This window comes from Gopherus flavomarginatus, chromosome 2, assembly GCF_025201925.1.
Source record: "Gopherus flavomarginatus isolate rGopFla2 chromosome 2, rGopFla2.mat.asm, whole genome shotgun sequence".
Taxonomy (NCBI): domain Eukaryota; kingdom Metazoa; phylum Chordata; order Testudines; family Testudinidae; genus Gopherus; species Gopherus flavomarginatus.
Genome location: NC_066618.1, coordinates 216,664,875 through 216,677,241, shown reverse-complemented (window position 1 = coordinate 216,677,241; position 12,367 = coordinate 216,664,875). Strand labels below are relative to the sequence as shown.

The 12,367-nt window shown below is 38.3% G+C and overlaps 1 protein-coding gene across 4 annotated transcripts in view; it reads right to left on the bottom strand.

The window, feature by feature from the left end:
• RBBP8 (RB binding protein 8, endonuclease) overlaps positions 1-12,367 on the bottom strand; it is a 78,033-nt gene that overhangs the window by 54,749 nt on the left and 10,917 nt on the right. For all 4 annotated transcript variants that reach the window (XM_050939208.1, XM_050939207.1, XM_050939210.1 and 1 more), the window contains 2 exons: positions 11,248-11,469; positions 3,642-3,684 (listed from right to left, as the gene is read on the bottom strand). In XM_050939208.1, coding sequence (XP_050795165.1) covers positions 3,642-3,684; positions 11,248-11,359 — 155 coding nt within the window. In that variant the 5' untranslated portion in view covers positions 11,360-11,469. The remainder of the gene's footprint in view (positions 1-3,641; positions 3,685-11,247; positions 11,470-12,367) is intronic.

Sequence of the window (12,367 nt, the reverse complement as noted above, 5' to 3'; positions counted from 1 at the left end):
AAGGTGACAGACTATTTAGACAAAGGAAATGCGGTAGACCTATTTTACCTCGATTTCAATAAGGCATTTGACACGGTTCCACATGCGGAATTATTAGTCAAATTAGAAAAGATGGAGATCAATATGAGAATTGAAAGGTGGATAAGGAACTGGTTAAAGGGGAGACTACAACGGGTCGTACTGAAGGGTGAACTGTCAGGCTGGAAGGAGGTTACTAGTGGAGTTCCTCAAGGATCGGTTCTGGGACCAATCTTATTTAACCTTTTTATTACTGACCTTGGCACAAAAAGCGGAAATGTGCTAATAAAGTTCACGGACGACACAAAGCTGGGGGGTATTGCTAATACGGAGAAGGACCGGGATATCATACAGGAAGATCTGGACGACCTTGTAAACTTGAGTAATAGTAATAGGATGAAATTTAATAGTGAAAAGTGCAAGGTCATGCACTTAGGGATTAATAATAAGAACTTTAGATATAGATTGGGGACGCCTCAGTTGGAAGCAACAGAGGAGGAGAAGGACCTTGGGGTATTGGTAGATCGCAGGATGACTATGAGCCGCCAATGTGATATGGCCGTGAAAAAAGCTAATGCGGTTTTAGGATGCATCAGGCGAGGTATTTCCAGCAAAGATAAGGAGGTGTTAGCACCGTTATATAAGGCGCTGGTGAGACCCCACCTGGAATACTGTGTGCAGTTCTGGTCTCCCATGTTTAAGAAGGATGAATTCAAACTGGAACAGGTTCAGAGACGGGCTACTAGGATGATCCGAGGAATGGAAAACCTGTCATATGAAAGGAGACTCAAAGAGCTTGGCTTGTTTAGCCTAGCCAAAAGAAGGCTGAGGGGGGATATGCTTGCTCTTTATAAATATATCAGAGGGATTAATATTAGGGAGGGAGAGGAATTATTTAAGCTTAGTACCAATGTAGATACAAGAACGAATGGGTATAAACTGGACACTAGGAAGTTTAGACTTGAAATTAGACGAAGGTTTCTAACCATTAGAGGAGTGAAGTTCTGGAAGAGCCTTCCAAGGGGAGTAGTGGGGGCAAAAGACATATCTGGCTTTAAGATTAAGCTTGATAAGTTTATGGAAGGGATGGTAGGATGGGAGAGCCTAATTTTGGCAACTGATCTTTGATTATCGCCAGATAAGTATGCCCAGTGGTTGGTGATGGAATGTTGGATGGGATGGGATCTGAGTTACTGCAGAGAATTCTTTTCTTAGTGCTGGCTGGTGAGTCTTGCCCACATGCTCAGGGTTTAGCTGATCGCCATATTTGGGGTTGGGAGGGAATTTTCCTCCAGGGCAGATTGGCAGAGGCCCTGGAGGTTTTTCACCTTCCCCTGCAGTGTGGGGCATGGGTCACTTGCTGGTGGATTCTCTGCAGCTTGAGGTCTTCAAACCACAATTTGAAGACTTCAATAACTCAGGCATAGGTTAGGGGTTTGTTATAGAAGTGGATGGGTAGGGTTCTGTGGCCTGCTTTGTGCAGGGGGTCGGACTAGATGATCACATTGGTCCCTTCTGACCCTAGAATCTATGAATCTATGAATCTATGCTTAAACATGGCGTCTGTATGGTCAATTGTTGGTCAAAAGGTCACATTGCTCTTTTTCCCTGGTCACCTAAGGGTCAGGCTAGTGCGGTGTGCAACATTATACTGCCATGTGCATTTTCCCGCTCTTTTTGCCTGGTTACCTAGGGGTCAGGCTAGTGCCTTGTGCAAAAATACCAGCGTGCCGTGTGCATAAGGGTAGTGTGCCGTGTGCAGATCCTGTTTATGTGGAGGGCTCCAGCTCGGAACCTGGAGGGCGAAGGAGCTAGGGACCAATCAGATGCTGACATGAGTAAGAGAGCTTTCGAATAAAACCATGTCTCGCGCCAAGATCTAGAGGAGTATCCACATGTTAGCTGGAAGGCCTGATCACCCTTTCAGCCAGAAGGGTCTCCTGCGTATCTTACCGGCTTGTGTTGTGTCCCGCCAATTCGTCATGCCCTTGGTGTCTGTACTGCTGGTCAGCTGCGCCTGGAGTGTGGTATTTGTATTCTAATTTCTGTGAATATTCTGTTTGCTTAGCCTCTTCTCTTTCTCCCTCCCTTATTTGGCACAGAACTGTATATATTGTTGTTACTTGGTACCAAGTTATGTATATAGTATATGAAAGTTAAATTGTTGTATTAATTGCTAATGTGGTTAATTGTTGTACTTTACAATATTTGGTTAATGTACATAGTTTACTCAGTTTGGTGTATCTGGTCTAATTTCTGATGAGCAGTTAATCACAGATCATTTGGTTTCCTGTTGTTGGTTGTAAACAGATTGTTTCAAGTTGTGTAAATATTCTTGTTCTAATAGTATTGTTAGTTAGTAAAAGCGCTCCTCCCCAGCCCAAGTTGCAACTCCTTCCCCATCAATAAACGGCCACGTGGTTTTGAACTTTCAATCTGTCACGTTTTGATTTTCCTCATTTGATCAAAAACTTACTCGAACCTGTATTGGTCTCGGACAAACTTAACTTCTTTAGTGTGTTTAATGCAATTAAGTCCCCCCCCCACCCCTATGGAAAGAAAATTATAATACAAACACATTTTTTCATATAGCAAACATAGTATACACTACTTATAATGCAGTCAAGTTCTTGAAACTTTCATTTTCCTTTCCTGAAAGCCGGGGTTAATATTTGCAAACATAATATTGAATTAACATAGGATTTGGCATTTAACTGAATTATGGCATCTGGTGTGAGAACTAAAAATAAGCTGTTTTAAATTTGTAAACATAGTACATGGATTTTACTATGTTTACTTTTATTCTCTTGGTTAAAATACACATTTTGTAGTTAATGTGTCTAATAAGCTATGTTCAATATTGTTAAAGAGGAAAAAATAAATTTTTCACAGCACAGGAGTGCATAAACCTTCAGGCTAGGGAAGTAAAAGGTTAACTAGTTAACCGGTAAGCATTAGTCTTACTGGTTAACCTGCCTTAACGGTTAACCCCGGGCCAGCCAGCCAGCTGACCCCAGTTGTCCCGCACTGGCAGGCCGCACAGCCCCCAGATGCGCCACTCGGCCTGAGGGGCCCTAGCTGCACTGGCCGATCACCCCCAGCCGCTTAACCATTTAAACGGTTAACTTTTTAAACGGTATTTACATCCCTACTTCAGGCTGGAGTTCTTTATACAAATCACTATGACCCAGCTTAGGGGAGGCAACACTTAAAGGTACACTGCTAAGCTAACAAAAATTTAAAATATGGTTATGCCACTTGCTGCTCCTTTATAATGTACAAAAGTGACTTCACCTTAAAAAAAGGTTTCCTACTTATTTTTTTTCATATTTGAATTATCAACACCCTTGATGGGCACCTTAGAAATACCACAGAAGACTGCATCACCAACCGCTCATGCAAGCGATGGAGAACTGGAGTTCAGGTTATAGATCCTGCAAATATTTATACATGCATATTACTGACGTCAACATTGCTACTCATATGAGTCAAGTTATGCACATGGGTGTCTGCAGGATCAGGCCTCAAGTCCTCAACTCACCATGTAGGAATTACAGTTTATTAATTATACCAAATTTTCCTCCTATGAAATATCTCTGTCTGGCATATGAACAGGTACTTACAAACACCTTTCCTTTTTCAGTTTGGATATTTTCAACTGTAATCCTGGAAAGCAAAAAGAAAAAACATGGATTATCTTTTGACTCTTTTTAAAACAACTGTATAGCTGAATTGTCCTTTCAGTTATGAAAGCTTTAAAAATAATTCATAACATTTAACCACTCCCTTTTCTCTTGTCCACAGGTAATTTATAACTCATTCTAAAATTGGCCCATCAGATAGGAAGCAGCACTGTTGTTTGCAAAGCCCTACTTTGGAAATGGCCTCAGTTTCCATTTTTCCATTCCAGTGGGTTTTAGTCACACGAGGGATGAGATTTATTCAGGTGTATGTGATGCAAAAGTCATTTTGTTCCATGAGTGTTTCCTGGTGTCAATCTCTATGGAAATATGCTTGCCTGCCATCTGTGAAAGAGGAAAAAATGCTGCAACATAACTAGTGGAGGAGGAAAGTAGTGGCTCCTGGACTAAGAGGGTAGCGCTTATTTGGACCTTGCCATGATATCTGAATTAGTTCTTGGTTGAGTTCAGGAACAGCTATAAAGATCCCATTATTGGCTATCTCAGGATCCTTAATAAATAACACCTGCTTCTCTTTTAAATTAATATAGAAATTTCTCCTTTGTAAAAAATATACTTCACCTCTATTATGCTGTAAAGGTAGGGGGTATTGTGTACTATTCATATGAAAAATTTTCTTGGACTTTGCAGACATGGAGTGTACACAGTACTACGTGGATATATAAAATTGCAGAAAAGATTTGACATTAATTTTCAAATATTACAGTATCCGGTCATGTAATTAAGGCCAGAATCATGGATACACACAAAGCAGCAATGTTAAGGGACCATCGCTTAAGGTTCCTACATCCCCAAGGAGGGCATGCTTCTGGGGCTACTACTATTCTCCCAGTTCTAATGGAGCCATGCTGCTGGGGATTCCTCAGGCTGAAGCTTCCCAGAAAGCCTCTTTAAGATGATCTGAGGAATGATGCACATCATTCTGTGCCTTCCTCACTCTTCTCCTATTCAGTCATTGAGGATCTGAGACATCTACTCTGTGCAGGAGAGGGAAGATTCATATATGTAGGGGACCCTCCAAATGTAACTGTTGGGGAAAATCAGATGCTAAGTGCATGACAAAGAAAATTAAGAATGGAAAAATAAAACATGTGAAGCCAATGAATAATGAAATTTCCTCCCCACTCAATGCCTTCTTCAAACATGCTACCAAAAAAGGACCAGTTTAATTCATATTTTAAAAAACTTTTGAACTAAAAATGTCTGTGTCAGCATGCCATTCACAAAAAAGGATATTCTTTAATGTTATAATCTCATGAAATCCTTATTAAGAAAGCACTGACATAGTAAAGACATAACATAACATAAAAACGACGTAACATAAAACCACAAAAATAAAAACTTGTGACCTTGCTTGGAGAATAGAGGTTAGAACTGTCGAGAAGTTTCTCCCCTCTCCCCCAGGAATAGCTGAATAAAAAAGTCTACTTGCTGACATATATGCTACTCTTTATTCTGGCAAACCTTCCAGTATTCAGGCTTCCACTTGGAAAGTAATAGTCAAGACAAAGATTCAGTGAATACACACTATAGACTGTTACAAGATGATGAGGTAACAACGAGATAGAAAATCCATGGAGACTACTTCAAAAGAACGTTCTTGGGACACAGGTAAAGACTTCTCTTATCTCATAAGCACTCAACACCTGTGAGACTTTATGTTCTGTCACGCAGTACAGAGAGAGGGGTTACTTATTTATTTTTTAAAGTGGTTGCTATTGATAAAGTCAATTAGATATCAGCAATTAGAACCCCTATAAAGTGTGCTTTAATCCTACTCCACACCCTTCGGAAGGAATGAGGCTGCACAACAATGTGGCTCCTGTATGAACAGGTAGTCTGTTCAGTAAAGTATTTAAGATTGTAACATTGGCAACCTGAGCTGCCAACTGAAGAGGCAGTGCTCAAAAGGCCAAGTACTATGCTACAAGTAACACTATCTCCCCTCTCACCTGAATTCAGGAAGAGCTAAACTGGTTACTTAAGTTTTTATTTTTTTTTTTAAGTCAAATGACTACAATGAGAAGGCAGGAATCCAGTTTGTTACATTTATCTGAGAGTGTAGAATTACTAATGTTGCCCATAATCTCTTCCTTTTTGTCTTTCAGGGTACCAGAAAGCTTTGACTGAGCTAACTAATAGGACTTGTGTTTCCAAAAAAGTTTTATGTTTCCAGTATTCAACATATAGCAAACCAAATATTTGTCTAAAGTGGAAAAAAATCCTCAATTTAATCACAACCACTTAGTTTCTCCTTTCCAGATACCTTCTTGCGAAACAGGTGGATGATTTGGTGCAAGGGGTCTACTGCTGGGATGTTAGGCTTTAACTGTTTTAAGGTGAACAATTTGTAGGTGACTTGATGAATATTTATTAAAGCTCTTTATATGTTTTAAATCTAATTTTTAAATTAACATTTAGGTTAATATAAATACACAACATTCAACATTTAAAAGTTAATGTTATGAGACTTGTAACTAGGCTACATTATGCATATATGTAATATTTTTCATTAAGGATTGTGACTTATTTATACCTTAATGAATACTTCATAGAATCATAGAATATCAGGGTTAGAAGGGACCTCAGGAGGTCATCTAGTCCAACCCCCTGCTCAAAGCAGGACAAATCCCCAACTAAATCATCCCAGCCAGGGCCTGTCACTATCCTTAAAAACCTCTAAGGAAGGAGATTCCACCACCTCCCTAGGTAACCCATTCCAGTGCTTCACCACTCTCCTAGTGAAATAGTGTATACTTAAATATAGTAGAGTTATCATAGCTACAGGAACTTCAGCATTTTAATTTCTTGACCTGTGTACTTAAGTTTTCAGTATTAACATTGCATTAGCATATGGCTTGGCATCTAACTCTACTGTCTGAGAAAAAAATGAAATGGAAATACTTAAGAGAAACCAGAGAAAAAATTATAGTAGTTCATTCAAATGTATGCAATTTTACATTCAAACAAATCTATCTGAACTGCAGTTCTTGGAATATGAAATACAGTTCTTTCTCTTATGGGACTAGTGTGTTCTGGGGCTTCCATCTGAGGGGTTATAGGCTGATAGGGTTATAATTGGCTGATTGGGTTATAATTATATTATGCAGATGCCTGTCCAGAAACAATTGTACTGAGACCACATCTGTCATATGGTGACAATTTCTGATCTTTATTAACATGGATTGTGTCTTAAACAGTGACCTAATAGGGAAAAGGTTCCAAATTCCATTATACGTACAGTTTCCTAATAGCACCTCTTTCTTATCCTAAAAAGACAAGCATTTTAAGTAAAAGGATGTAATAGAATGGAATGTGGCCCACAACCTTCACCATTGTGGTGAATGACTTCTCTCTTGCTTTCTCTCATATATTCGTTACCCTTCCACATGAGAAAACAAGCGATAGCTGAAAACCTTTTGAAGACTTCCATGTGTCTTATGTTATCTTAAAATGACGTACGGAAGACATTCAGTGTAAAAGTTTCAGAGTGGTAGTTGTGTTAGTCTGTATCGGCAAAAACGAGAAGTCCTTGTGGCACCTTAGAGACTAACAAATTTATTTGGGCATAAGCTTTCGTGGGCTAGAACTCACTTCATCAGATGCATGGAGTGGAAAATACAGGAGCAGGTATAAATACAGGAAAAGATGTGATTTGCCTTACCAAGTGTGAGGTCAGTCTAATGAGACAATTCAATTGACAGCAGGATACCAAGGGAGGAAAAATAACTTTTGAACTGGTAATGAGAGTGGCTCATTTCAGACAGTTGACAAGAAGGTGTGAGTAACAGTAGGGAGAAATTAGTATTCAGGAAATTAGGTTTAGGTTTTGTAATGACCCAGCCACTCCAAGTCTTTATTCAGGCCTAATTTGATGGTGTCCAGTTTGCAAATTAATTCCAGCTCTGCAGTTTCATTATCACTTTACTATGTAATTTTAAAAGTTATAGTTCTAATAATCTTTCATTATTCTACTGAAGTGCTAAATTCTACAGGACAAATTTTTGAAAATACTTCTAAAGATATCAAAAATATCTTTTATGAGGCACCTGAGAAACAGAAAATTTACTCTGAATGGATGAGAGGATAAGTTAATGCTGAAGGTAAGGATATAATGCAGTAATGAAGAGCATGAAGATTGCAATTTCAACATAATTTTATTTATTTTTTCCATAGTCTTCAACCTTCACATCTCCCATAGGAATCCTTCAATGCAAAAATGTGTTTTATTTTTCATGATCCTATCTGTCCTAAGACTCACATCTTCTTTACCACAGGCTCCTGGTTTTCTATGGATGTAATGGGGAAGAACTGGATTATTTATTTCATTGTTCTACAAAAACCTCCTTTTGTTTGTTCGATGTGTTACAGGTATATTTGTTTCCTTTAGTACACAGCTTCAGATTTAGTTTTAAAGGTTATGCTCAGATACAAAGTTGATGAGGGACAAATCCTATAACTGCCTAGAGACTATTCATATCATGTATCTAATTTGTAATTAGTATGTAAGTACAAATATCTGTAGGAGGATCTGGACTCTTCACAAATATTAGTATTAGATAATATCCTGTGTGAAGTTGGAAAGTATTAATTGCCATAAACATTTCACAAATGGGAAATGGAGGCACAGAGATTTATTGACCAATTTTCAGAAGTACTAAGCACCACAAATTCCACTGAAGTCAACAGGAACTACAGGTGCACAGCCCGTTTGATAATTAGGCCTTGCTCAAGGCCACACAGGAAGTCTGTGGCAGAAACTACTAGCTATTTTGCCAGCAGAGAAGCAGCTTTTCAAAAGTGAACAAATTGGCCTGATAAAAAATGAAAAAGCCTCCATTTATCCTCTAAAGACAAAGTACAGAAGCTGGAAAATTACATTTGTTAAAAAAATAGCTGTTTTTTATTTAGTGTGATAAAGCACACAATGGAGAGTGCATAGACTTTTTTTTTCCTCCAATGTGCTAAAAAAAATCCAACATAACCAATTTAAAGCATTCTAAAAAATTACAACTTTTATAAAATTTCAGGCAGTTATAATTTGTTAACTTGCAAATCCCTAGAAAGCAGAATTTGTAACAGAAATAACTGTCCTCTGATAGTTAGCAGAACAAGCACACATAAAGTACTTCACTTCTTGAGCAAACATTCTATTTCTCCTAAACATAACCATATGTAATATATTTTTTGCTGACATCTAGATTTGAAACTCATGAATCAATTTTAATTCTTATTTATAGACTTCAGAAACAAGCAAAGTCCAGGCAAGTCTGTGTTTGATGTGTCTTAAATATTCTCTTCTCCCCACCTTTTGAAAAAATTAGCTATCCTTCAGGCATGCCTTTGATGTTATCATGGAAGATCTAATTTTACCCAACACTGTGGGACACACTACCGAAGGGCTAGGCATGAAAAAGTTTGCCTAGTGGCAAAATTACCTGGCCCTGCCCAATACACAGTTTAAAGAGAACCTGCAAATGTATAAAGAAAACCAAAAAACTTTAAAAATATGCACTGAATGTCCCAAATAACTATAGAAAGGGGCATTCAACACTGCCCGTAAGTCTTAGTTTTTTTAAGTTCACGGTTAGACAATCCCTCTCTGATGCTCCAACATATGATCTGCTGATGACATCACATCCACTACTGAAACCTAGCTGAAGGTTGAATCAAATCAACCAGGGTAAAGATAATATTTTAAGAAATAAAAACAATGTTGTAGTTTTTCAGGACATTCTATAAACTTATTTTTTCTCCCAGGATACAAACTAAGATTTTTTTTTTTTAAAGTAACCAGAATGCAATTGGCTGGTAAATCTTTTTCTTTTAATTAATGTCAAATTAATTTCCTTTTAGCGAACAACAAATTAACAAATGTTTTTGACCATGTACACAAACCCTCAAGGCCCAGCCTTGCAAGTTGCTAAGTGGGATCAAACATCCCACTGAAATTAGTGGGAGTTATGAGGGCAAATGCATCTTATAAGATTGGGCCATTAGGTATTTGAAAACTAAGGATCCTGCAACCCTGCCTCCACAGACAGATCCCTGTAATCCTGCAATCAGGCCTCCATAGACAGATCCCTGTACTCATTTTGAAATCAGTGAGACTCCACATAGGTGGAACCATCTGCCTATGAGGATCTAATTGCACGACTGAGGCCTACTTTAATTCCTAATAAATCATCTGCTTCTCTTCCAAAGTGATTTACATTGTCTTTAATGTACAACAACACATTTTTTGACCTTCAAGTCAAATGCTGTTCTTAATCAGTTCAAAAGAACTAATCTTGCATTAACAACTATTCATGTGATTTAAGGTCTGAGAGACCAGGTTTTAAGTTTGGACCACATTTTTAGAAAGAGAAAAAACACACATGTGAATCATTTAAATAAATATTATAAATATGATAAAATATAAAAATTATAGGCTGTGATAATTCCTCTCATATTTGGATGTTTTTTAATTCTCTCCAATACTCAAGAATGCAGATGCACAATGCCTTCTAAGAGCCATAATCAATGGTACAACCAGTAGCACAAAGGCTGAAAATATAATGCAAGAATAAATAGCTTCTATTATAAATTTATAAATTATAAATTCCTGCTTCTATTATAAATTTCACTGTGAATATTTAAAACTAGAGGCATTACCACTTGGCATTTTCTCACGTCAGAACTACTAGCAGGGCCGGCTCCAGGCACCAGCTTATCAAGCAGCTGCTTGGGACGGCAACTAGGGAGTGGAGCGGCACTTTCAGGGATTCGGCGGCAATTCGGCGGAGGGTCCCTCACTCCCGATTGGAGTGAAGGACCTCCCGCTGAATTGCCGCAGATCACAATTGCGATCACGTTTTTTTTTTTTTGGCTGCTTGGGGCAAACCCCTGGCGCCGGCCCTGACTACTAGTGTTAATATATATACAGTTCATTGGTTTTATGTATCTGAAGAGGTAAGTAGTAAGGGAAATCAAAAAAGAAAAAAAATTGGGCTTGGTAACTTGTTTTTCCTTTTAAAATACTGAGTTTCAACTATGAAGCTTTATTATCAAATAGCGCTAAGTGCCTCCAAAGCAACTGTAACTGTCAGTTCAAGTTAAGTAACTTTACTTGGTAGATTTATGAGCTCATTTATAGAGTTTATTTGCTTAGGTTCCAACCCTGCAAGAATTTTCAGATTTTTAAAGCCAAAAGAGACCATTGTGATCATCCAATCTGACCTCCTGCATAAACAAGCCGTTGTAGTCAGAGACGTTTTGTACTGGCTCACCTGCAGGATTGCAGCCTTAGACTAAACTTTTTTACTTCTAAAAACAAGCACAGCTGCTACAAATAGCCTCCTAATCTAACTGTGAACAAAGTTTCTTCATACTAACAGTTACCATTTTACGTACACAGGGACATAGCATAGGGAGAGACTTCTGAGTCATCAAGTCCAGTTCCCTGCTATCACAGGCAACACCTTCATATAATCTTGTACATAAATAAATCAAACTCTACCAACATACAGCATCAGTTGGAATAATTTACCTTGTACTTCTTTATCATGACATTCTTTTAGTTTGGACCACAGATCCTTGAAGATGTCACCAGAAGATTCAGCAGAGCTAGGGCTTCCACAACCTCCTCCAGAAGCATTCATTTTGTCTTTTCCAATGTAACTTTTTTCGCTTACCTATGGTACTTGTTCACTATCTTTTTTAATTTTAAATTACATAGCTATGAAGTTTGTTTCTGAAGACAGCTGCATGCCTGTAATGAGAGATTGACAACATTTACATTTGCATGTATGTATCAGAGTATGACTTGCAGCCATGGATGAAATACAAAGCCCACTGCCTGTCATTGTCAAGTTGTGCTTATTTAATGACAATCATTCACCTTAAAAGCTTGGTAAGTGCTAATTATCTTGCCGAAAGCTAAAAACAACTGTACAATAAAAGCTGTTATTAAAAAAAAAAAAAGCTACCAAATTCAAATTAGACAACGGATTTTAAGGATCGTTCACACTTTTTCCATGTTTGAAAACATTTTAATCTAATTCCTGATTACCAAAATTACCTTATGATTCCCACATTTTACAATTTGAAAATGCTTCAATACAATTTTGTAAAAGAGGCCAACTGTCTTAAAAAACCCCACAGGGTGTGCACATGTATTTTTTTATGCATATAATTCTAGATACAGGCCAAGAATGCTCATTCCTAAAGGAGGAAATCAGATGAAGATGAACACTCAGGTTCCCCTGGTAGTTTTCCTCTAAATTCTGCCACCAGGAATGGGATTGTGTCATCACAGAATAGGAGGTTGGTCTCAGAACTTGCAGATCCCCCAAAATCCATAAGGATCTTGGGATTCATCAAAGTCACAGGGTCCTGTGTCTCTGCACTGAATCAGATTCCTCTGACTCCAGCAATATGACTCACATGGAGTCACACTGCAAGAAAATTCCCAACCTACTGCTGCTCCTGCTGCCTTATGAGGGGTTCCACAGTGCAGAGGATCTCCTCAGGTAATCTAAGAGGCAGCAAGATCTTTCCTCTCTCCCAGTCTCTTTACGTTGTAAACTTTTGAGGTCAGGGACTGTTTCTTATATGCTTGCACAGTACCTACCCACAATCGGTCCTGATCTGGGTGGTTATTGTTCTGC